The sequence below is a fragment of the Dipodomys merriami genome, unplaced genomic scaffold, assembly GCF_024711535.1.
Source record: "Dipodomys merriami isolate MVZ:Mamm:240054 unplaced genomic scaffold, mDipMer1.0.p SCAF_574, whole genome shotgun sequence".
NCBI classification, from domain to species: domain Eukaryota; kingdom Metazoa; phylum Chordata; class Mammalia; order Rodentia; family Heteromyidae; genus Dipodomys; species Dipodomys merriami.
Window position 1 is genome coordinate 1 of NW_027206151.1, and position 23034 is coordinate 23034.

At 59.8% G+C, this 23034-nt stretch overlaps 1 protein-coding gene and 1 pseudogene across 1 annotated transcript; one reads left to right on the top strand and one right to left on the bottom strand.

The window, feature by feature from the left end:
• Positions 1 to 63: 63 nt before the first annotated feature.
• LOC138812990 (epidermal growth factor receptor kinase substrate 8-like protein 2) lies at positions 64 to 21457 on the bottom strand (the record flags this gene model as incomplete). The annotated part of the gene is made up of 20 exons (XM_070001229.1): positions 21359 to 21457; positions 18085 to 18166; positions 17929 to 17993; positions 17088 to 17152; positions 6579 to 6740; positions 5954 to 6103; positions 5645 to 5724; positions 5375 to 5517; positions 5224 to 5294; positions 4983 to 5109; positions 4689 to 4777; positions 4524 to 4598; positions 4203 to 4351; positions 3991 to 4123; positions 3794 to 3906; positions 1944 to 2049; positions 1206 to 1325; positions 750 to 822; positions 267 to 447; positions 64 to 196 (listed from the first exon to the last, which is right to left on the bottom strand). Coding segments are annotated over exons 2-20 (2079 nt in total), but the record flags the coding sequence as incomplete, so codon positions are not given.
• LOC138812993 (cleavage and polyadenylation specificity factor subunit 5 pseudogene) lies at positions 10035 to 10721 on the top strand (annotated as a pseudogene).
• Positions 21458 to 23034: the final 1577 nt, after the last annotated feature.

A 23034-nucleotide genomic window follows, 5' to 3' on the forward strand; every position in this document is an offset into this window, starting at 1 on the left:
CCCCGTGCGGGGCTCCTCCGCCCCCCTTCCCCTCGCCCCCCCCCCCGTGCGGGGCCCGCTCACCTCCAGCACCGCCTTCTGCACCGTCAGCTGGCTGTACACGCGGATGCCCTCCTCGCCGCACACCTTCTTCAGCTCCTCCTTGTTCAGCGAGAACAGCTGGGGGCCCGTCAGGATGCCCAGGTTCTCCACGATCCTGGGGGCGGCAGGGGTGAGCGCGGGCGCGGGCCCGGCCCCGGCGCCCCCCGCACCCCACCGCAGCTCACCGGCCGCTGAAGGCCTTGGCTTCCAGCCAGGCGCGGACTTGCTCGGGCCCCGACTCGAAGGTGAGCGGCAGCTGCACGGGCTGGCTGCGCTCCACGCGGAAGTGCCGCTGCGGCTGCGCCTTGATGTGGCTGATCTTCTTCATGAGTTCGTCGTTGACCTCGTCCATGTGGTGGATCAGCTCTGTGGGCGTGGTGCAGGTGCTCAGCCCCGCCCCCGTGGGCGTGACAGGCGCGGCCCCGCCCCTCCGTGGGCGGGACAGGCGCGGCCCCGCCCCTCCGCGGGGGTGGTACCCACTGGTCCTCCCCCATTGGCTCTGGCACGTGCTTAGCCCCGCCCCTCTGTGGGTGTGACACGCATAGGTCCGCCCCCGCAGGCGTGGCGCACGGCCCCGCCTCCTCATGGGCGTGGCTTTCTTGGTTCCGCCCCGATGGGCGGGACACGCATGCTTGCCCCTCTCCTCCCCCACAGGCCCAATGGCTCACCGTCTTTGTTTCCGGCAAAAGTTGGGGGCAGTTTGTGGGTTGGGCTGGAGGGACCCCAGTATTTCTGGTTCGCCTGTGAGGGTGAGGGAGGGGAGGCGCCGTAAGGCCTTGCACAGGCCACCCTGTCTTTCCTTTCCTTTGGTCAAGAGGAGCTCCAGTGCCAGACTTGCATGGGGCGGGGACAGCAGGGTCCCCAGGTCAGGCCCAGTGTGGCGCTGAGACAGAGCCCAGGACAGCAGGGTCCCCAGGTCAGCCCCAGTGTGGCGCTGAGACAGAGCCCAGGACAGCAGGGTCCCCAGGTCAGGCCCAGTGTGGCGCTGAGACAGAGCCCAGGACAGCAGGGTCCCCAGGTCAGCCCCAGTGTGGCGCTGAGACAGCGCTCCCACGGCTCCCCGCCCACCCCCGGCCCCCAGAGCCATGGCCCTGAAGGACAGAAGAGCCCAGGACAGTTCGCACCTGATCCAGAGGCACCCCCACGTCCTCCGGCCGGGCCTCAGCCAGGATGTTACAGGGCACATAGCCGGCCTGGCCACTGCGATTCCGAAGCTTCCACCACTGCCGGCCATCCTCCAGCACCTGCGGGGGCGAGGGGGAGCAAGAAGGAGGTGTCAACTCGCTGTGGCTGCCACCCTGCTGGGGCCTCACCCCCAAGACCACCACCCTCCTCACCCCAGACCCCACCTTCCTCAATCCCCCAGACCACCACCCCACCGGCACCCCTTCCCTGGCTACCAGCACATGTGGGGTCCAGGGACCTCCCACCCCACCCACTTTAGCGGCCCCCTCTCCAGAGCCAGCCCTTGCCCTTCTGGTGCCATCTTAGATTTGCCCCCTCCCTGTCTGGCCTCTGCTGCGTCCGGCAGGGAGTGCCCCTTGTGGTGGCGAGGACACCCTCCCTCTAGCCTACTCCACTTTCCATCCCTCAGTGGGTGGCCTGGTTTCAGTTGCTGCCAACAGAGCTGGTGCAGATAAGCCGTGCTGGCGGCAGCAGTGACCGCCCCTCCCGCCTCACTGCAGGGTCCCTGCGACAGAGGGTCCCCAGACAGGAGGGCCACTCAGTCCCGCCATGCCCCAGGCCAGGAAGACCCGGCTCGGGGACCCAGGTGGGGCCCGGGGCCAGGGAGCCTGGGGCCAGGGTCTGGCGGCTGCCTCTGTCCTGGGTGGTCCTCACCAACCCTGCAGCCTGAACCTCACCTCCAGGACTTCATCCTTGAGCACAGAGAGCTCATTGGCGTTGCGTGCTGTGAAGTCATAGAGAATCTTCACGTACTTGGTCATGGCTGACGTTGGCTGGTAGCCCCTGAGCGGGAGAGGAGGGGTTGAGGCCCAGAGCTGGGCTGGGGTCTCCTCTGGGGCTGGCAGCTGACCGGCAGCCTTCTGTGGCACTGCCCAAATCTTGGCGGGGAGAGGCTGTGCCGCCAGCTCCAGCCAGGAATGGAAACTGTGACGCCGTGCTGGGGGGGAGGGGCTGGCGGGAGGTGGCAGGATGCACTCTCAAAGCCGGCCAACCCAGGCCCCCTCATGGGCTCCAGGCCTGCCCCCCCCCGGGGGGGCGGAGGCCCAAACCAGGCACTCCTGGGGAGGGCAGTGTCCAGCCACAGCCATTTGGAGACATCCGATGCTTGCTGGGTGGAGCACCTGCACCCCAGGGCACGGAGTGAATTCTGGCAGGGTCAGGCTTCAGGGGCTGAGAGGACAGGCAGGTTGATCATGTCTCCTGTGTGCTTCTAGCTAGGACCCGTGCTGACAGGGCTGGAGCTGATGACCCAGCCGCTCCCTCTGGAGACTGAATCCTGCTGTCTGGCAGATACCGGACTCTCCAGGCATCCCAAGGCCAGGAAGGTCCAAAGGTGTGCATGTCACTCACCTTGGGCTACAGTAGGTAGGGAGTGGTTACTGGCCCAACCCTCTGTCCCCAAACCCTAAATCACTCTCACGATGTTTGGTGGAGCTGCCATTTAAGAGCAATGGTATATATTAGATTTCTAACTTTTCGTTTTGGTCTGTGCTGGGGATTGAACCTACGGGCCTTGTGAATTCTAGACAAGTGCTCTACTACCGAGCTATGTCACTTTCTCCTTCCAACCTTGGTTCAAAACCAGAAACTATGAGAAGACCTGATGTATTAGGCCGGTGAATTCTCCTGAAACAACTTGAATAACCTGAAGTTTCCCCTTCAGTTTGGTGACAAAGTTAAGATGAAAACTAGGTGCTTTCTAATTTGGAAAAGGTGTTTTCTTAGTTGTGGGGCCTGAACTTTGGGCCTGGGGCTCTGTCCCTCAGCTCTTCAGCTCAAGGCTGGCGCTCTACCACTTGAGCCACAGCACCACTTCCTGCTTTTGCTGCTGAGGAATCGAACCCAGGGCCCCATGCATGCAAGGCAAGCGCTCTACCACTGAGCCATCTTCCCAGCTCTGGAAAAGTATTTTTGAGGCACGTGGATGAAGGTTCTGATTCTGGCAGTGGCAGCCCAGGATGCAGTGTGCCGAGGGGCGTGGCCTGCGCTGGTGTGGGGGCTGAGGGGCGTGGCTGGCTCTGGTGGGGCTGAGGGGCGTGGCTGGCTCTGGTGGGGGTGAGGGGCATGGCCTGCTCTGGTGGGGGTGAGGGGCGTGGCCTACTCTGGGCAGGGCTGTGGGGCGTGGCCTGCTCAGGATGGGGCTGTGGGGCGTGGCCTGCTCTGGTGGGGGTGAGGGGTTTGGCCTGCTCAGGATGGGGCTGTGGGGCGTGGCCGGCTCTGGGTGGGGGATGAGGGGCGTGGCCGGCTCTGGGCAGGGCTGTGGGGCGTGGCCTGCTCTGGGCAGGGCTGTGGGGCGTGGCCTGCTCTGGGTGGGGGTGAGGGGCGTGGCCTGCTCAGGATGGGGCTGTGGGGCGTGGCCTGCTCTGGGTGGGGGCTGAGGGGCGTGGCCGGCTCTGGGCAGGGCTGTGGGGCGTGGCCTGCTCAGGATGGGGCTGTGGGGTGTGGCCTGCTCAGGATGGGGCTGTGGGGCGTGGCCTGCTCTGGGTGGGGGTGAGGGGCGTGGCCTGCTGGAGGTGGGGGTCCTTACCTGTGAGCCTGCGGGGAGCTGAGGGGCGCGAAGGCTTCTGGGGGCCCGGCAGGCTCGGCGGAGAGGCTGTGCTTGGGGGAGTGTCGCGTGGACAGTCGGCCCATGGGGGTCAGCTGTGGGGAGAGTGGACAGACAGCCTGGTCTGTGGGGGCTGGGTGCAGGCGGGTGACAGGCGGGGCTCCCGAGCCCCGGCTGACCTGGTCGTCGGGCGCGGGTGCCAGACCTTCCACCTCCCAGGGAGCCTCCTGCAGCACGTCCAGGGGGGGCTCCCAGCCGCTGTGGAACTTGGGCACATAGGGGGGCACCTGAGGCTCCCGGGGCCACTCGGAGCTGGAGTGGGCAGGCCAGGGGGTCAGTCCCGGGACGTCAGAGCTGACCCCCGCCCCCGTCCTGTTCCCCCACGCTGTACCGGGGCCTCGTCCAGGTCTCCCCCAGCGACTCCCACAGTGCCATCTCCTTGGGGACCAGGTGGCCGCGCAGGAAGCCAGCGGCCTCCCGGGAGAGCAGGGGGCTGAGCACGGAGCGAGCGATGTCTGGGCCTCCACAGGTGTTGACAATCTGAGGGACAGTACGGTTCAGAGGGAGCCGTGCCATGCACAGCCAGCTCCTCCACAGGGCCCGGGCCCCTGAGAGCCTGGCCACAGCCCACATGAGCTGCCCAAGGTGGGCACAGGCCCACCCCCCCATACCCCTCCCCAGCCCCCGCCCTGCCCGGCCCGGCCCCAGGCACCAGGTCCAGAGGCCCGAAGAGGAAGTGCACCAGCTCTGCTGCACTGGGGTTCTGGATATGCTTCTGCAGCTTTGCCTGCAGGGAAACAAGCGGCAGGTGACAGGTGACAGGTGGGCGGTGGCAGCCGGCCTCTGCCCTTGCCGCCCGCACAGGCTGTTGACTCACCAGCAGGTTGATGGCCAGCTTGGTTTTCTGGAAACAGTCAACAAATTCTCCCTCTGAGGGGGGCCGTGCCCGCAGCGTGAGGACGCCCTCTAGCATGGGGTGAGGAGTTGGGTGTGCACGGCTCCAGCCACGCTGCGTCCATCCAGCCTGCCCGCTGTCCCGTGCCAACCCGCCTGTCCTGCCCCGGCCCGTGTGGCCCACAGCGGCTCTGCCGCCTCCCCCCTGTGGTCCTCTCCCCTGCCCCCCTGCAACCCCTCTCCTCTGTGCCCCAGTAACCCTCCCCTCTGTCCCCACCTGCTGGTCCTTTCTTCCCCTTCTTCTTCCCTTTCTTCCTCTGGTTCAGCTGCTTAAAAGCCTCTGCTGCCTTCTGCAGCCGGGCCACGAACCACTCGATGTCGTCCAGAGCACAGTTGAGGATTTGCTGGGGTTGGAAGGGGACGGGGGTCAGCTGTGGCCATCCCCTCCGTTGGGGAAGAGTCGAGGGACAGGCATGGGCCCGGGGAAGGGGGGAGGCCCGGCCAGGCTGGACACCCACCGTTTCCTTCTCAATCCTCTGAGCCAGCACAGCCCGGGGCTCCTCGTCCTGAGACTCTCGATGGCGGAAGCCTGGTAGAGACGGAGCAAGACAGGAGAGACCCCGTCACCCCCGGCCTCGGACCCCGGGAGACCCCGTCACCCCAACCTACTTGGCTCACTGAGTGGCACTGGGGGGCCCACACGGTTCTTGGCCTGGGGAGACTCTCCGGCCCGGTGCTGGAAGGGTATGGGGGCTGGAGGCTGGGGAGGGGGCAGGATGGACTGCCGCTGCCGGATCTTCTCCTGGTGGCCTCTAGAGGGAAAGAAAGGCCCGGCTCAGCCTGTCAGTGGTCCTGGCCTGGGCCCTGCCTCCTGATGCCCTCCCAACCCGGTCCACAGCCCTGCGTGAGACCCGCTGCCCGCGGCCCTCCCGGCCCTACTTCAGGGTCTGGGGCCGCGTCTTCTTCCCCAGGCGGCAGTCGGCCAGCGCGCTCTCAATGTCCTCCTGCACCAGCTCTGCCTAGGGACACAGGCATGTCGGCTCAGCTCGGGGCGACCCCAGGCCCACCCGGCAGTGTCGGGGCGACCCCAGGCCCACCCGGCAGTGTCGGGGTGACCCCAGGCCCACCCGACAGTGTCGGGGCAACCCCATGCAGCTCAGGGCACCCCAGGCCCACCCGGCAGTGTCGGGGCGACCCCAGGCCCACCCGGCAGTGTCTGGGAGGCCCATGCCCGGCCGCCTGGCTCACCTCAACCTCGTCACAGTGGAAGAAGTGGATGTCGGGCTTGGTCTGCTCGGAGTCCTGGCACACCAGGAGCAGCACAGAGGGGTACCGCAGCTGATTCAGCACTGTCTGGCTGTGCTGCACGGTGGGCAGCGGGAAGTTCTCCAGCTCCTCCTAGGGACAGGCGGTGGACACAGGCTCGGACCCCAACATGGGGCAGGCCTCGAGTGCGGCCGTGGCACAGGGACTTTGGTCCATAGACATCAGACCTGCACAGACCTGCAGGTGCACCAGAGAGCCCAGGCCAGACACGGCCACAGGCATAAACACAGACAACGATAGGACCGGCCAGGGCCGCTGTGGCTCAGAGCACTGACCCTGGACACAACTGGGCCGGGCTCACCGCAGCCAGCCAGTTCTTGAAGACGAGGGCTGGGCTGCGGACATGGCCACAGCAGACACTGAGTGGAGCCCGCACAGGCTGCCCAGAGAGGCCGAGACTCAGCTGTGCCGGCCTCCTGCGCGCCCTGTCCGCACCCTTCCACGGGCCAGATGGGGGCGCTCCAGAGAGGCCGCTGCACCTTTGGCGGAAGCACAGGTCAGGCCCGGCGTCTGCCCGCCTGCTCCCGGCCCCGTGGCCAGCGGGTACCTGAGACTCGATGTCCAGCAGCCTCAGCGACTTGTCGTTCACTTGCAGCAGCACTTCCTGCGCCCACACCTTCTCCTTGGAGCTCAGCTGCACCAGCTTCCGGATGGCATCGTCCACCGATGTGATGGCCTCACTCTTGTCCATGATGAATGTGGCCAGGTGCTGGGGAAGGGTCGGCGGTCACTGCTTGTGCCCATGCTAGCCTCGACGGCTGCCCCAGAGCAGCCTGGGACAACCGGCTTCCTGAGGGAAGCCAGCTCAGGATGGGGAGTCTCCATTCTGACTCAGGGTCATGATTGTGTGCTGAGTAGGACCTTTAAACAATTCCAGACTTGGGGCTGGGAAGGTGGCTCAGTGGTCGAGTGTCCGCCTAGCATGCATGAAACTCTGGGTTCCATTCCTCAGTACCCCATTCCCACAAAAAGCCAGAAGTGGTAGAGCACTAGCCTTGAACAAAAAGAAGCTCAGGCATGGCGACCAGGCCCTCAGTTCACAACCCGAGACTGGCAAAAATAAATAAATAAGACCAACTCCAGATCCTTTGCAGCCTTGTCCCGCAGCCCTCACTCCTCCCATCCCCGGACACTCCGCTCCAGGGCGGCCTCCCTCCCTCCAGAGGCTCTGCCTTTGCCTGCAGCCCTCCTTCGCTGACTGCATCCTCTCTGGCCACTTTGGTGGCCATTCCTCAGCCCCCCCCATGGTGTGCGCCTGCCACAGCCTGGGGCGGGGTTGTGCTGTCTCCCTTGTCTGGGGCAGCACTGGCCCAGGAAGACCCTCAGAGGGTGCGCACAGAACCAAAGCACCCCCGGGCCCTGGGGCCGGCGGCCCTGCCCACCCTGTGTCTTCTCTCCAGGAGCCTGGCTCAGGCACTCTTCCCTGCTTTTCCTGAGTGAAACCCTTCCACGGAGACTCGAGATTCAGTAAACAGTGCTGGGAAAGCTGGATAAACGCAGGATAGAAGCCAGGACAAACAGGCTCACCTAACTGAAAAACTTGACAAGGCAATAAAAGCGCTGGAAGGAAATTTAGGAAGCCAGGTGGCAATGGCTCACACCTGTCATCCTAGCTACTCAGGAGGCTGAGATCTGAGGATCATGGTTCAAGGCCGACCCTGCCCGGAAAGTCTGAGACTCTTATCTCCAATTAACCACCTGAAAACCAGAAGTGGCGCTGTGGCTCAAGTGGTAGAGTGCTCACTTTGAGCTGAAGAGCTGAGCAACAGCGTCTAGGCCCAGAGTTCAAGCCCCATGACTGACCAAAAAAGAAAATACAGGATAATTTCTGATTATCTTAGAAGAGCCTTTCCACATTGCACTTTGCTCAGCAAGGACACGTGAAAGACCAATAAATTTAACTTAATAACAAAATTAGAATTTCTGGCTGGGGGTATAGCTCAGAAGTAGATTGCATGGCTGGAATGAACAGTGCTGGGATCAGTCCCCAGCACCAGAATATAAAAAGAAAAATTTCCAGCTGGGCGCCAGTGGCTCACACCTGTAATCCTAGCTACTCAGGAGGCTGAGATCTGAGGATCATGGTTCAAAGCCAGCCCAGGCAGGAAAGTCTGTGACACTCTTAGCTCCAATAAACCACCAGAAAACCGGAAGTGGCGCTGTGGCTCAAGCAGTAGAGCGCTTGCCTTGAGCTGAAGAGCGCAGGGACAGCGTTCAGGCACAGAGTTCAAGCCCAACGACTGACAAAAAAAAAAATTCTATACCTCCCACCCTAGTACTCAGAGGTAGAGACAAAGGATTGTGAGTTCAAGGCCAGCCAGGACTATATACTAAGACTGTCAAAAAAAAAAAAAAAAAAAAGCTCAAAAAAAGACTTCCTGTAAGGTAGGTGCCGGTGGTTCACACCTGTAATCCTAGCTACTCAAGAGGCTGAGATCTGAGTTTTGTGGTTTAAAGCTAGGAAAGTCCCTGAGACACCCATCTCCAATTAGCTACCAAAAAGCAGAAGTAGAGCTGTGGCTCAAGTGGTAGAGCACCAGCCTTGAGCACAAAAGGTCAGGGACAGAACCCAGGCCCTGAGTTCAAGCTCCAGAACTGACTGGCAGAAAAGAAAAAAAAAAAAAAAAAAAAGCAAAGAAAGGAAGAAAGGAAGGAAAAAGAAAAATTAGAAGTCAGAAAAACATAGGCAATAAATATAAAGGGCTAATTTTCTTTTCTTTTCTTTCCTCTCCCTCTCCCTCTCCTCTCTCTCTCTCCCTCTCCTCTCCCTCTCCTCTCTCTCTCCTCTCTCTCTCCTCTCTCTCTCTCTCTCTCTCTCTCTCTCTCTCTCTCTCTCTCTGTATTAGGATTTAAATGCTGGGCTTTGTGCCTTGTGTTCGGTAGACAGTACTCAGTACTCTATCATTAGAACCAGTCTTTCAGCCCCTTTTGCTTTTGTTATTCTTCTGCGGTGTCTTGAACTCTGATAGGTACTGTCCCTCAGCTCACGGAAGCATTCTGCCTCTTGAGCCACAGCGCCACTTCCTGTTTTCTGGTTGTTAATTGGAGAAAAGAGTCTCACTGACTTTCCTGCCCAGGCTGGCTTTGAATTGTGATCCTCAGATCTCAGCCTTCTGAGTAGCTAGGATTATGGGTGTGAGCCACCGGCACCCGGCAATTTTTCAATTTTTAATTTTTGCTGGTCCTGGGGCTTGAACTCTGGGTCTGGGCTTTGTCTCTGAGCTTCTTTTTTTTTTTTGCTCAAGGCATGCACTCTACCTCTGGAGCCACAGCTCCACTTCTGGCTTTTTGGTGGTAATTATTTTTTTTTGTTGTTGTTGTTTGTGTATTGTTTTGTTTTGTTTTTGGTTGTGGGGCTTGAACTCTATCCCTCAGCTCTTCAGCTCAAGGTGAATGCTCTACCACTTGAGCCACAGCGCCACTTCTGGTTTTCTGGTGGTTAATTGGAGATAAGAGATTCACATGCCAGGCGCCGGTGGCTCACACCTGTAATCCTAGCTACTCAGGAGGCTGAGATCTGAGGATCATGGTTCAAAGCCAGCCCGGGCAGGAAAGTCCACGAATCCCTTATCTCCAATTAACCACCAGAAAACCAGAAGTGGCGCTGTGGCTTAAGCGGTAGAGACCTCGCCTTGAGCTGAAGAGCGCAGGGACAGTGCCCAGGCCCAGAGTTCAAGCCCCACAACTGACAAAAAAAAAAAAAGAGAGAGAGAGAGAGAGAGATTCACAGCCTTTCATGCCCAGGCTGGCTTTGAACCTCGATCCTCAGATTGCAGCCTCCTGAGTAGCTAAGATTACAGGCGTGAGCCACCAGTGCCCAGCCTAAATTACTTTTTAACATAGTAAATTGCATGCACTCATTGAATATAAGAACTGCAAACCAGTCTTCTCCGCTTTCTTGCATCAATGGTGGGTGGCAGCTGTTGAGGGGGAAGCCGATAACCACCGCCCACACGGGGGAGGGGGGCGGGGGGATGTCTTCCTTACACCCTATTTTGTCCTCGCTTGCAGTGCCTGAGTTCGCCAGCATGTGTGGTACCGCCCAATCATTCACGGATGATTCAGTCTGGTAACAAGTACATCCAGCGAACCAAACCTCTCACCCTGGAGCGCACCATCACTCTGTACCCTCTTACCGATTACGCTTTTGGTACGAAAGAGCCCCTCTATGAAAAGGACAGCTCTGCTGCAGCCAGATCTCAGCGCATGAGGGAGGAATTTGACAAAATTGGAATGAGGCGGATGGTAGAAGGGGTTCGGATTGAACATGAGCACCAGCTGACCCATGTGTTGCTGTTACAGCTGGGAACAACGTCTTCAAATTACCTGGTGGTGAACTTAACCCAAGAGAAGACGAAGCTGAAGGACCCAAACGCCTCATGACAGAGATACTAGGTCGTCAAGATGGAGCTCTGCCAGGCTGGGTCACTGACGGCTGCATTGGTAATGGGTGGAGACCAAGCTTCGAACCTCCTCAGTACCCATATATGCCTGCCATATTACAAAGCCTAAGGAACATAAGAAGTTGTTTCTGGTTCAGCCTCAAGAGAAAGCCCTGTTTGAAGTTCCCAAAAATTACAAGTTGGTAGCTGCACCGCTGTTTGAATTATATGAGAATGCACCAGGATATGGCCCCATCATTTCTAGTCTCCCTCAGTTGTTGAGCAGGTTCAATTTCATATACAACTGACTTCCTGCATGGAGGAGAAGTTGAAGCCGAATCTGTCAGCACAGCAGAACACAGTGTGGAAGAATAAACGTGGTAGAAGTTCTGGTTTTCTCTCTTTCCATCCCTAAATCTCCACCTATTTTCTATTTGAACAGTAATGTTCATATGAAAAACTAGATAGTGTAAACAAGTGTGATAATGTTAACTTTTGGTTCTACTCATACTTTTTGTTCAGTATTAAAGAACATGAACATCTATTTGTATTTTTAAAAATTTTAATTTCTCATTAAATTCTGAAAAAAATCTTAAAAAAAACCCTGCAAACCATAAACCGATACCCTAAGACTATTATTTTAGAAATGAACAGACCATTGAAATTTTTACCTACTCTACAATAGGACAGATCCTGTGCTTCCTCCTACAAGTTACGATGTGGAGACGGGAGTCCAACGCCTGCCCAGCCTTCTGAAGAGAGTCGTGACACTTACAAAGGTACAACAACCTTGCTTTCCAGTTCTACGTCAGGAAACCTACACAGGTACAAAATGTGGCACAGGTACAAGCTTATTCACTGCAGAACCACCATAATAATAAAAGCTAGGCCCAGCTGATATGTCCACCAAAAAGTCAAATAATGAGTGGATACACAGCGTGGAATAGGAGAAGCGCTCCTGTGTGAAACAGGGCAAAACCTGAAATGCAGGGCTAGCAAAACACACCCTGCACGAACAAAACCATGTTGTTAAGCTAACAAAACAAGTCTTAGAGCATTTCAGATGGGGGCTGGTGGGTACTCAGGAGGCTGAGACCTGAGGCTGCCAGTGTTTGAAGCCAGCCAGGCAGGAAAGCCTATGAGAATCTCATCTCCAGTGAACCACCAAAAAGCAAGAACTGGGGCTGGGGCTCAAGTAGTAGAGCATTAGCTCAAGGCGAAGAAGCTCAAGGACAGCTCAGGCCCTGAGTTTAAATTCCAAGACTGGAACACTCCCCCACAAAAAAAAAACCTAAAGGCTGGAACCATACTGAGCATATGTTCTTTGACCATACTAGAATTAAAGTAGATATCAATAATAAAAACTTAGGGGGCTGGGAACGTAGCTCAGTGGTAGAGTGCATGCCTTGCAAGCATGAGGCCCTGGGTTCGATTCCTCAACACCACATAAACAGAAAAAGCCAGAAGTGGCGCTGTGGCTCCAGTGGTAGAGCGCTAGCCTTGAGCTGAAGAGCTGAGGGACAGCGCCCAGGCCCAGAGTTCAGGCCCCATGACAGGCAAAAAAAAAAAAAAAAACCTTAGAAAATTGCTGGGTGCTGGCGGCTCACACCTGTAATCCTAGCTACCCTAGAGGTTGAGATCTGAGGATCAAAGTCAGCCCAGGCAGAAAAGTCTGTGAGACTTTTTCTTTTTGCCAGTCCTGAGACTTGAACTTAGGGCTTGGGCACTGTCCCTGAGCTTCTTTTGCTCAAGGCTAGCGCTCTACCACTTGAGCCACAGCACCATTTCTGTCTTTTTCTGTTTATGTGGTGATGAGGAATCGAACCCAGGGCCTCAGGCATGCTAGGCAGTACGCTACCAATAAGCCACATAGTATCCAATTAACCACCAACAAACTGGAAGTGGTCCTGTGTTCAAAGTGGTAGAGCATTAGCTCTGAGCAAAAGAGCTCAGGGACAGTGCCCAGGGCTGGAGTTCAGGCCACATGACTGACAAAACAAAACAAGCATAAAACTCAGAAAATGGGCTGGGAAGGTGGCTCAGTGGTAGAGTGCTTGCCTTGCATGCATGAGGCCCTGAGTTCGATTCCTCAGCACCACATAATCAGAAAAAGCCAGAAGTGGCACTGTGGCTCAAGTAGTAGTGCACTAGTCTTGAGCTGAAGAGCTGAGGGACAGTGCTCAGGCCCAGAGTTCAGGCCCCATGACCATCACCACCACCACCACCACCACCACCAACAACAACAACAAAAACTCAGAAAATTGCCAAATATTTGAAATGAAGCAATTGAAGATATAGGTCAGTGGTAGAGCACATGTCTAGATGCAAAAGGCTATGGGTTCAATCTCTATCTTTGCATATAAACAAGGCCAGGCCAGGAGCTAGCAGCTCATGCCTGCAATCCTAGCTACTCAGAAGGCTGAGGTCTGAGAATTGAGGTTTGAAGCCAGCCCGGACAGGAAACAATTAACCACCAACAAGCTGGAAGTAGAGCTGTGGCTCAAGTGGTAAAGCACTAGTCTTAAGCTTAGTAGCAGACACCAGGCCCAGAGTTCAAGCCCCATGACAGACAAAAAAAGAAAAAGAAAAATACTAACTAAAACATTAAATCCCTAAAACAAAAGAGGGGCCATCTCTACAAATCACACAGACAATAAATAAAGTTAATCAATAGTCAGAATTTCCTACCAAGAAACCCTGTGTGCAAAAGGCCTAAGTGGTGAATTCTAACAATATTTAAGGGGAAAATATCAAGTTTCTCAAGTTTCTTTCTGAAAAAAGGAGGAAGGAATACTCGCCCACTGTCTTTTTCCCTCTACTGTCTTATAAGTTCAACCCTACTATGATACACAAACCTGCCAAAGACGTTATATGAGAAAGTTATAAATTCAGACTTGTGGGGCTGGGAAGGTGGCTCAGTGGTAGAGCGCTTGCCTTGCATGCATGAGGCCCTGGGTTCGATTCCTCAACACCACATAAGCAAAAAGAAAAAAGCCGGAAGTGGCGCTGTGGCTCAAGTGGTAGAGCGCTAGCCTTGAGCTGAAGAGCTGAGGGACAGCGCCCAGCCCCAGAGTTCAGGCCCCACAACCGGACCCAAAAAATAAATAAATAAAAATAAAAATAAATTCAGACTTGTAATGGACATTGATACAAAAACCCCTAGGGGCTGGGAAGGTGGCTCAGTGGTAGAGTGCTTGCCTTGCATGCATGAGGCCCTGGGTTCCATTCCTCAATACCACATAAACAGAAAAAGCCAGTGGCACTGTGGCTCAAGTGGTAGAGCTAGCTTTGAGCTGAAGAGCTGAGGGACAGCGCCCAGGCCCAGAGTTCAGGTCCCACAACCGACCAAAGGGGAAAAAAAAAAAAAAAACTAAACAAAATGTCAGCGAATTAGTGCATGGACACAAAGAAGTATAATGTATCTTGAATAAATGATGTTTATTCCAGAATGTAAGGCTGATTCAATATTGAGAAAAAAAATCAGTGTATGGTGATACACACCTATAATCCCAGTTACTCATGAGACAAAGGGGAATTGCCAGTTCTGGTCCAATCCAAGCAAAGTTAGGGAGACCTATCTAAAAATGAAAATACAAAAGAAAAGGGGTGGGGGTATGGTCCAAGTAGTAGAGTCCTTTCAGAGCATGTGTAAGACCCCAGATTCTACCCTAGTACTCAAAAAAACAAATCACTAGGTGCTGGTGGCTCATGCATGTAATCTTAGAGATTCAGGAGGGTGAGATTGAAGGATGGTGGTTCAAAGCCAGCCTGGGCAGGAAAGTCTGAGAGACTCTTTTCTCCAATTAACCACCAGAAAACTAGAGGTGGATCTGTGGCTCAAAAAAAAAAAGAGCTCAGGGACAGCACACAGGCCCTGAGTTCAAGCCCCAGGATTGGCACAAACAAACAAAAAGCTCCAACAAAACCCACAAAATATTTGTTGGCAAATTAGATGATTTAATAAATAGAAAGATATCCCATGCTCATGGATAGGAAAATGCAATATTGTTATAATATCAAGTCTCTCAAATTGTGCTTATATATTTGACTCGGAGCCAAACACATTCCAGTAGTCCTTCTTTGGGAGCAGAAATAGGCAAACTGATTCTAAAATTTATATGTAAGTCCAAAGAGTTTAGAATACTAAAGAAGAAAGTCTCATCTGGATATCGAGAGGTATGTGCCAGTGGCCCAACTACTCAGGGGGCTGAGGCCAGATCATGGTCTAGGCGTTCTAGACCAGCCTGGACAACAGAACAAGAGCTCATGAAAGAAAGGAAGATGAGAGAAAGGAAGGGAAGAAGGCAGGGGGAGAGAGAGAGAGAGAGAGAGAGAGAGAGAGAGAGAGAGAGAGAGAGAGAGAGAGAGGGAGAGAGGGAGGGAGGAATGGAAGAAAAAGAACAAAGTTGGAGAACTTGCATGGCCTGATTTCAAGATGAATGAGTCAAAGCATGTATCTGGCCTAACAGGTCAGTGAAATGAAGACTTCAGAAACAGACCCACCCATGGTCAATCAGTGTTTAACAACTGGCACCAGAGACGCTCCATGGTGCATGAAAACCTACTCAGCACAGGCGTACATTCATCTGAGAAAAAAGCCTGGTCCCTGCCTCACACGGGCAAAAAAAAAAAAAAAAGAATTTACAGCTGATCGCTGTCCTGGCCGCAGACTGCACTAGGCATGGACACGAGAAACATGGAAGGAATCCTGTCTTGCTGAGGCGACAGCTCTTTTGGAGAGAAAAACCAAACCAGGAAAGAAAACGTAGTTATGCCTGGATGTCATCAAAACGAACATTTCTACTCAACAAAGGATAGCGGTAAAAGCCAGGTGCTGGTGGCTCACACTTGTAATCCTAGCTACTGAGATCTGAGGGTCCAGGTTCAAAGCCAGCTGGGGCAGAAAAGTCTTTTGAGACTCTTCTCTCTAATTAACTAGCAAAAAGCTGGAAGTGGAGGTGGGGCTCAAGTGCTATTGTGCCAGCCTTGAGTGAGAAATTCAAGGCCCTCAGCTCAAGGCCCAGTATTCACGCGCGACGCACGCGCGCGCGCGCGCGCGCGCGCACACACACACACACACACACACACACACACACACTTCCCTGTGAAGTCAGAACACCTTTGCCTTTGTATGCAGAAAGAGAGCAGAGCGGGGAGAGACCCCGGGCTGGGCTGACTGGTAGAGATGCCCCGCACCCTAGGTCTGGCAAATCCCTACCCTCTGCATAGCTCCTTAAGCTAAGTTCACAAAGGAGACTGTGAATTGAAGGACCTCATTTCCAAAAAGACAAGACTGTAGCAATGGACATTGGTCAGATCGGGGGCAGGGGGGCTGCAAACACACCAGGGGCCCTGCAAGAACGTGGGGTGCTGACGGAGCTGTCCTGGGCCCTTGGGGTGGATGGTACCAGAAACACCCCCGCCCACTTAACTGTGTGGAGAGTTAGACGCAAGGCCAGGCTTCCGTGTCCCCCTTGCAGCGCAGCCGCTTCTTCACTGGGTGGGACAGAAAAGCTCTACCACTTCCACCCTTGTTGGCCTTCGCCCAGGCAGGAAAGGCCCCCACGACAGCGAGGCTGAGCCAGGCCAGTGTGGTACAGAGTCCAGTGGCCAGCCTGGTGGCCCCAGGTGGTTGCTCAGCAAGGAGGACAAAGTCCTACCTCGGAGAAGGACGGCAGCGCCATCCAGGAAGGTAGGGACCAGGTGGAGCCATCCGTCTCTCTGTGCCCTGTTGCTGGCAATGGTCACCGCCACCCGCTGGCCCCGGTGGGCGGGTAGGACCCTGGTACCCCCAACACAGCTGTACTCAGAAGCCCGGGACACTCCTGCTGGTCCCTGGGACCCACGGCACAGAGAAGGAAGCCAGGCTGGGGCCAGCAGCCTGCCTCAGCCTGAGGGGGGCAGGTGGAGCCTGGGAAGGATGCAAGGACAGCAGGAGGGCCAGGGCCCAGCGACCCAAGGCCCGGGCTGGCGGCACAGAGGATCCCATCCTGTCCTCTCCCCATCTTCCTCACCCATGGTCCCACAGACTTGGATCATGGCTACGAGCCTGGCCAGCTCCCAGGCATGGAGGACCGTTTAAAAACCTATTGCCCGAGGGCTGGGAAGGTGGCTCAGCGGTAGAGCGCTTGCCTTGCATGCTTGAGGCCCTGGGTTCCATTCCTCAGCACCACATAAGCAGAAAGAAAAAAGCTGGAAGTGGCGCTGTGGCTCAAGTGGTAGAGTACTAGCCTTGAGCTGAAGAGCTGAGGGACAGCGCCCAGGCCCAGAGTTCAGGCCCCACGACCAGACCCAAAAAAAACAAAAAAACAAAAAAAACCTATTGCCCGAGTTCTGTGAATTAAAACGGTAGACCTAGGAGAAGGCTCTCCAGATCTGGCAGCTGGTCAAAGGGCGCAGGGTGCCGGCCCGGCCTGGCCCGGCCTCCCCGGCTCCCGGCAGCACTTCATAAAGGACCTCTTTGTTCCAGTGCCTCCCTCCGGAGCCAGTTCCCTGTTTTGGGGCCAGGGGACAGCTTCCTTCCCATCGAGGGCTACATGGCACCCAGGGTGGTGTTGGCCAGACACCCAGGGCCCTGCTGGCCACTGAGAGCCTCTCTGAGCCGCAGCGGCCAGGACCACCCCAGCTCTGAGCTGTTTCCCACCTGCCCAGAGCGCTTCCTGGGCACGTCTCACCTGGACGTGGTACTGCGAGGTCTCGTGCATGATGACATTGGAGTTGGAGTACTTCTTCCTCTGCTCTGGAGGGAAACAGCTGTCACCCACCCAGGAGGTGAACCCCACGGCCCGCGGCCCAGGGGGTGCTGGGCCCCCAGAGGGACCCCCGAGGAGGGAGGAGCTGAGGCGAGGGGGGCTGCTGCGTGAGCCCTCACAGCCAGCAGGAGGGACAGCACGGCGCGAGGAGGGAGTGGACCTCTCCTGGAACCCTGGAGGTGTCCAGGAAGCCTGTGCTGAGGCCTCGGGGCGGGGGAAGGAGAGCACAAGAGGCCCGCCTAGAGTGGACACTGTCCTGGGGCGGGCGGGAGGCCAGCCTCCCCCACAGAGGCCGCCATGGCTGTGCCGCTGTCCTGAGGGAGGGGCCTGGGCCACAGCTTCCCCACCCTAAGAGCTACCCAAGAATCTCCAGGCTGCGGGGCTCGGTGCGTTGCCAGCTGTGGAGCACCAAGCACCAGAAGGCAGGGAGGAGGGTGTGGTAGATCCACGGAGGGGCTGTGGCCAGGCTCCCTTGGAGCAGACGCTTGGCAGCCAGGCCTTCTGGCCCCCTCGATCGGGTTGCAGGGCTGCACGGTCGAATCAATATTGATGCTCCCTGAATTATTCGTAAAGGCCTCTCCCCTTACGGAGTGGGGGCAGGGTGTTCGGTGGCAGGAGCTTGGGGGACAGACCACCAGTCCTCTCAGTGAGTCAGGGTCCAGAGGCCTCCTCCGGTCCCTCGGGGCCGGACCAAGGCCTGGACACACAGGGGCAGGAGGGGCAGGCTCCACGTCCCCCCGCCCTCCAAGCCCGACCCACTCACCAAACAGGTCCTTGGCGCTCATCTTGGCCACAGCAGCCACACTGTCAGACCGGCCCAGGCTGCCACTGCAGGGTTAGTGGCAAGTGAGGAGCCCCACCCACTCCACTCCCACCCCCGGGGACTGTGCCCTGGGACTGGGGGCGCTGGGGGTCTTACTTGGCAGCTCCCGGGCAGCAGCTCATAGACCCCAACTGGCTCATGGTGAGTTTGGTAGCAGCCAGAGGCAGGGAGGGCAGACCTTAATGAGACCAGAGTCTGGGGTCAGTGCCCGGCCCTGCCTCCCGTGAGGACAGGAAGCCAGGCAGGCACTTCCCCTACCAGGCCCACGGCTTTGCTATTCCCAGGACTGGACCTGTGACTTTGCTGCTGGGGTTGTCCCGGGCTCTCCCCTCCCCCACTCAGGTCCAGGCCCACAGCCCTCAGTGGCCAGATCTTCAGGGAACAGAGTCCATGGTCCGTGCCCCAGAAGGTGTCCACTGAGGTCTCATTTCTACCCAGGCCTTTAGCCTCGCACGGGAAACCCTCGGAGGCTGCCGGAGAGGCTCTGAAGTGGGACCAAGGGTGAATGCCCGGACCCACCTCTGAGCAGAGAACAGCTCAGTCAAAAGCCCTGAGGCAGGGGGCCTGCCAGGGGGCCAGGGGCAGGAAAGGGCGGGGCCTGAGTGAGCAGACCGCTCCTGCCCTGCCACAGGCTCTGCCAGGGTGCCAGTGCCCGTGCACGGCTGCTGCAGAGGCCGGCCTTGGCTTCCTCGTGGGTCAGAGAGTCAGTTCAGGGAAGGATCATGTGGGCTGTTCCCTGGGGTTCTAGGTACCCAGAAGGCAAACTGAGGGGTACAGGGTCTCTTTACTCTGGGGTGTCCAAGAGCAGGCCTTGACCTCAGGGATCGCAAGGGTTGGCTCAAGGGAGAGCCTGAGAGGACAGGGATGGGGTTCAGAGGTAAGACTGGCACCCTGAGTCTCCACTGCAGACCAGAGCCCTGTCCTGGCCAGGGTCTCTCCAGGGGTGGAGTCCCCCCCCCCCCGCCTCCCTCTGGCTGCATTTTTGGGAAACAGGCTTGACGGCTGCAGTGGGCAGGTGTCTGATCTGGGCTTTCCCCAGGCCAGCCCCATACCGAGTGGGGACCTGCAGTCAGGTTATCCTCACAGCCCTGAAAGGGGAGCTGGGTTAGCATGTTTTCCACCTCCTTCACAGTGAAGGAGACTGGGGGGGGGGGTCCAGCATGTCTGGGTCTGCTGGGGTAGGGTCAGCAGCAGGGGAGGTGGCAGGGGGACAAAGGGGCAGTCCTGCGCCCAGGCTGCTCCGTGCCTTCCGGTTTGACCAGGTCCTGGGGGACTCCCCACCCTGGGCCTGCTCCCCGTGGCTCCCGTCACGCCATTAGGGCTCTGGCTTGCCCGAGGGGGCTTGGCCAGATTCTTCCGTCCACCTAGCCATGGAGAATGTCCGGAATGCTCATGACCTCAGTGGGCGAGTCCAAGTGTTTGCTTCATAGGATTCCTGGCTCCACCAAGGGCTCAGAGCACGTGGGGCCAGGTACACACACCTGAGCAAAACAAACCAGCACAGACCCGGCCTGCAGGCGCACAGGCCTGTGCAGGCTACGACTCGCAGCCTCCCCTTTAAGTCTAGGCTGGGGCTCCAGCCCCAGGTTGGGGGAGAGGACTTCAGGGCTACCCCCAGCGCCCCAAATCTCACCCCCAGGGCCTTCCTCAGTGAGGAGCCACGTAACCTAATGGCAGTGGAGATGGAGCAGCCCTGCCCTGGTTCTGGGAGCCCGAGAAGCCCTGGGGGCTTTGGTTCCACTGCAGAGATTTTCCAGGGATGAAGGGGGGGTGGAAAGGTGGGGGGGTGGAGAGTAGGGGGAAAGGGGGAGGGGGAGGGGGTAAGGGGGAGGAGTGGTGGAGGGGATGGGGTGGAGGGGATGGAGTGGAGGGGTGGTGGAGGGGTGGTGGAGGGGATGGGGTGGAGGGGATGGGGTGGAGGGGTGGTGGAGGGGATGGGGTGGAGGGGTGGTGGAGGGGATGGGGTGGAGGGGATGGGGTGGAGGGGTGGTGGAGGGGATGGGGTGGAGGGGATGGGGTGGAGGGGATGGAGTGGAGGGGTGGGAGGGGTGGTGGAGGGGATGGGGTGGAGGGGTGGTGGAGGGGATGGGATGGGGGGAAGGGGTGGAGGGGGGTGGAGGGGTGGTGGAGGGGTGGTGGAGGGGATGGGGTGGAGGGGTGGTGGAGGGGATGGGATGGGGGGAAGGGGTGGAGGGGGGTGGAGGGGTGGTGGAGGGGTGGTGGAGGGGATGGGGTGGAGGGGATGGGGTGGAGGGGTGGTGGAGGGGATGGGGTGGAGGGGATGGGGTGGAGGGGTGGTGGAGGGGATGGGGTGGAGGGGTGGTGGAGGGGATGGGGTGGAGGGGATGGGGTGGAGAGGATGGGGTGGAGGGGATGGAGTGGAGGGGTGGTGGAGGGGTGGTGGAGGGGATGGGGTGGAGGGGATGGAGTGGAGGGGTGGTGGAGGGGTGGTGGAGGGGATGGGGTGGAGAGGATGGGGTGGAGGGGATGGGGTGGAGGGGATGGGGTGGAGGGGATGGAGTGGAGGGGTGGTGGAGGGGTGGTGGAGGGGATGGGGTGGAGGGGTGGTGGAGGGGATGGGATGGGGGGAAGGGGTGGAGGGGGGTGGAGGGGTGGTGGAGGGGTGGTGGAGGGGATGGGGTGGAGGGGATGGGGTGGAGGGGTGGTGGAGGGGATGGGGTGGAGGGGGGAATGGATGGGGTGGGGGAGCGGGAGCGGGGGAGCGGAGGGCGTGGAGGGGAGGAGGCCCCAGCAGAGCAGGGGAGGTGGAGGAACTGGCTCCAAGTTCAAACTCCAGTCCACGCGCAGCCGGTGACCTTGGGGAGGGGTCAGCTTAGTCACCGCGGCACCTCGTGGAGCTGGGTGGGGCGGGCGCGGGTGGCTCGGGGCCAGCCCGGCCCGGGAGCCGCGGAGAGGGAGGCAAAGCTGGGGATCGGGAGGCCCGAGAGGCCGGGTCGGGGAGCCCGCGGGTCCAGGAGAGGCCTGGGCACAGGGTGGACCCCGGGTCATCCCGGCGGGGTGGGCCTGGGCGGCCGCTGGCCCTCCCGGGTCACAGGCAGCCCCGACCGGCCGGACCCAGAACCAGGAAACCGGGCAGCCCGGGAGGACACCTGCCAGCCCCGGCCAGCCCCGGCCAGCCCCGGCCAGCCCGGGGCCCCCTCGGCCGGGGTCCTCCGCCCAGCGGGGTCCTCCGCCCAGCGGGGTCCGACCTGCTGCGGGGAGACCCCCCCCAAGCCCCCGGCTGGGAGGGGCCGGACGGGGAGGGTGGGTCACGGCGCCCGGACCCGACGGGCCTCGGCCGCCGCCCGCCCCGTCCGCCGTCGTCCGGGGACACGAAGGCTCGAGCGGCAGACTCGAGGGGCGCACTCACCTGCTCCCCGACGGCCCGCGGCCCGTCCGCCGGTGCCGGCCGTCCGTCCGTCTGTCTGTCCGCGCGCCGCGCGGCGCTCGGTTTCCGCGGGCAGGCGGGGCCTCGGCGGGGCCGGAGGCCGGGGCGGGGCGGGGCCGGGAGGAACCTGAGCGGCAGGTTACGGAGCCACGGGGCGCGGGGTGGACGAGACAGCGGGGCTGGCGCCTCCTGCCAGCTCCGCCCCGCGAGGCCCGGGCCGCCCCCAGCCTCCGCACCCCGGGAGCCCAGGGCGCGGCCCCAGCGCAGCAGGTGGTGCCCGGCGGGTCTTCCCAGGGCGCCCACCCCTGGGGAGCCAGAGCCCCGCCCCTGCCGGCCCCAGAGCCCCGCCCCGCCGGCCCCAGAGCCCCGCCCCTGCCAGCCCCAGAGCCCCGCCCCTGCCGGCCCCAGAGCCCCGCCCCTGCCGGCCCCACCCCAGGGAGCCAGAGCCCCGCCCCTGCCAGCCCCAGAGCCCCGCCCCGCCGGCCCCAGAGCCCCGCCCCGCCGGCCCCAGAGCCCCGCCCCTGCCAGCCCCAGAGCCCCGCCCCGCCGGCCCCAGAGCCCCGCCCTGCCGGCCCCAGAGCCCCGCCCTGCCAACCCCAGAGCCCCGCCCTGCCGGCCCCAGAGCCCCGCCCCTGCCGGCCCCACCCCAGGGAGCCAGAGCCCCGCCCCCTGCCGGCCCCACCCCAGGGAGCCAGAGCCCCGCCCTGCCGGCCCCAGAGCCCCGCCCCTGGGGAGCCAGAGCCCCGCCCCTGCCGGCCCCAGAGCCCCGCCCCCTGCCAGCCCCACCCCAGGGAGCCAGAGCCCCGCCCCTGCCGGCCCCACCCCAGGGAGCCAGAGCCCCGCCCCTGCCGGCCCCAGAGCCCCGCCCCCTGCCAGCCCCACCCCAGGGAGCCAGAGCCCCGCCCCTGCCGGCCCCACCCCAGGGAGCCAGAGCCCCGCCCCTGCCGGCCCCAGAGCCCCGCCCCTGCCGGCCCCACCCCAGGGAGCCAGAGCCCCGCCCCTGCCGGCCCCAGAGCCCCGCCCCTGCCGGCCGCACCCCAGGGAGCCAGAGCCCCGCCCCTGCCGGCCCCCCTCCCTGTGGCCCAGGGGCAGAGCATCTTATCTTCCACGCATTAGGTGGGCTTCTCTGTAGGGGCCATGGAGGGTCCCTGTGGGAGACTGGAGAGGGCATCACCAAGCTGATCAGGTAAGGTGCCTCCTCCTCCTCCTCCTCCTCCTCCTCCCAGACCAAGAGTGCCCAGGCCGCCGGCCGCTCTGCACCTGAGCACCGCCCCACGGGGCTGTCTAGAGAGGACCGTGCGATCCCTGGGCACCCTGCCCACCCAGGCTGCCAACAGCCACTCATGGAGCCCTGAGCACACACAGACCAGGCCACAGGCTGGCCTAGGGAAGGAAGGGACAGGGGCACAGCCAGGAACCCAAGGCCCTGCCCCGTGTCTGGGGCAGGGGACAGCGGGAATGGGTGCTGCCAGGAGGGCAGTGGTGGGTGGCAGGGCCCCGGCGCCCTCCCTGGGAAAGCGGGTGCACTGTCCTCTGGCCTGCACACTGGGATGCAGGCTCAGCATCTGCCTGAGCCCAAGGCAGGCCTGGTTTCCTGGTTCACAGCCTTTTGCAGCTGATCTCACAGAACCTGCTGGGCACTGCCCCCTGTGTGACCT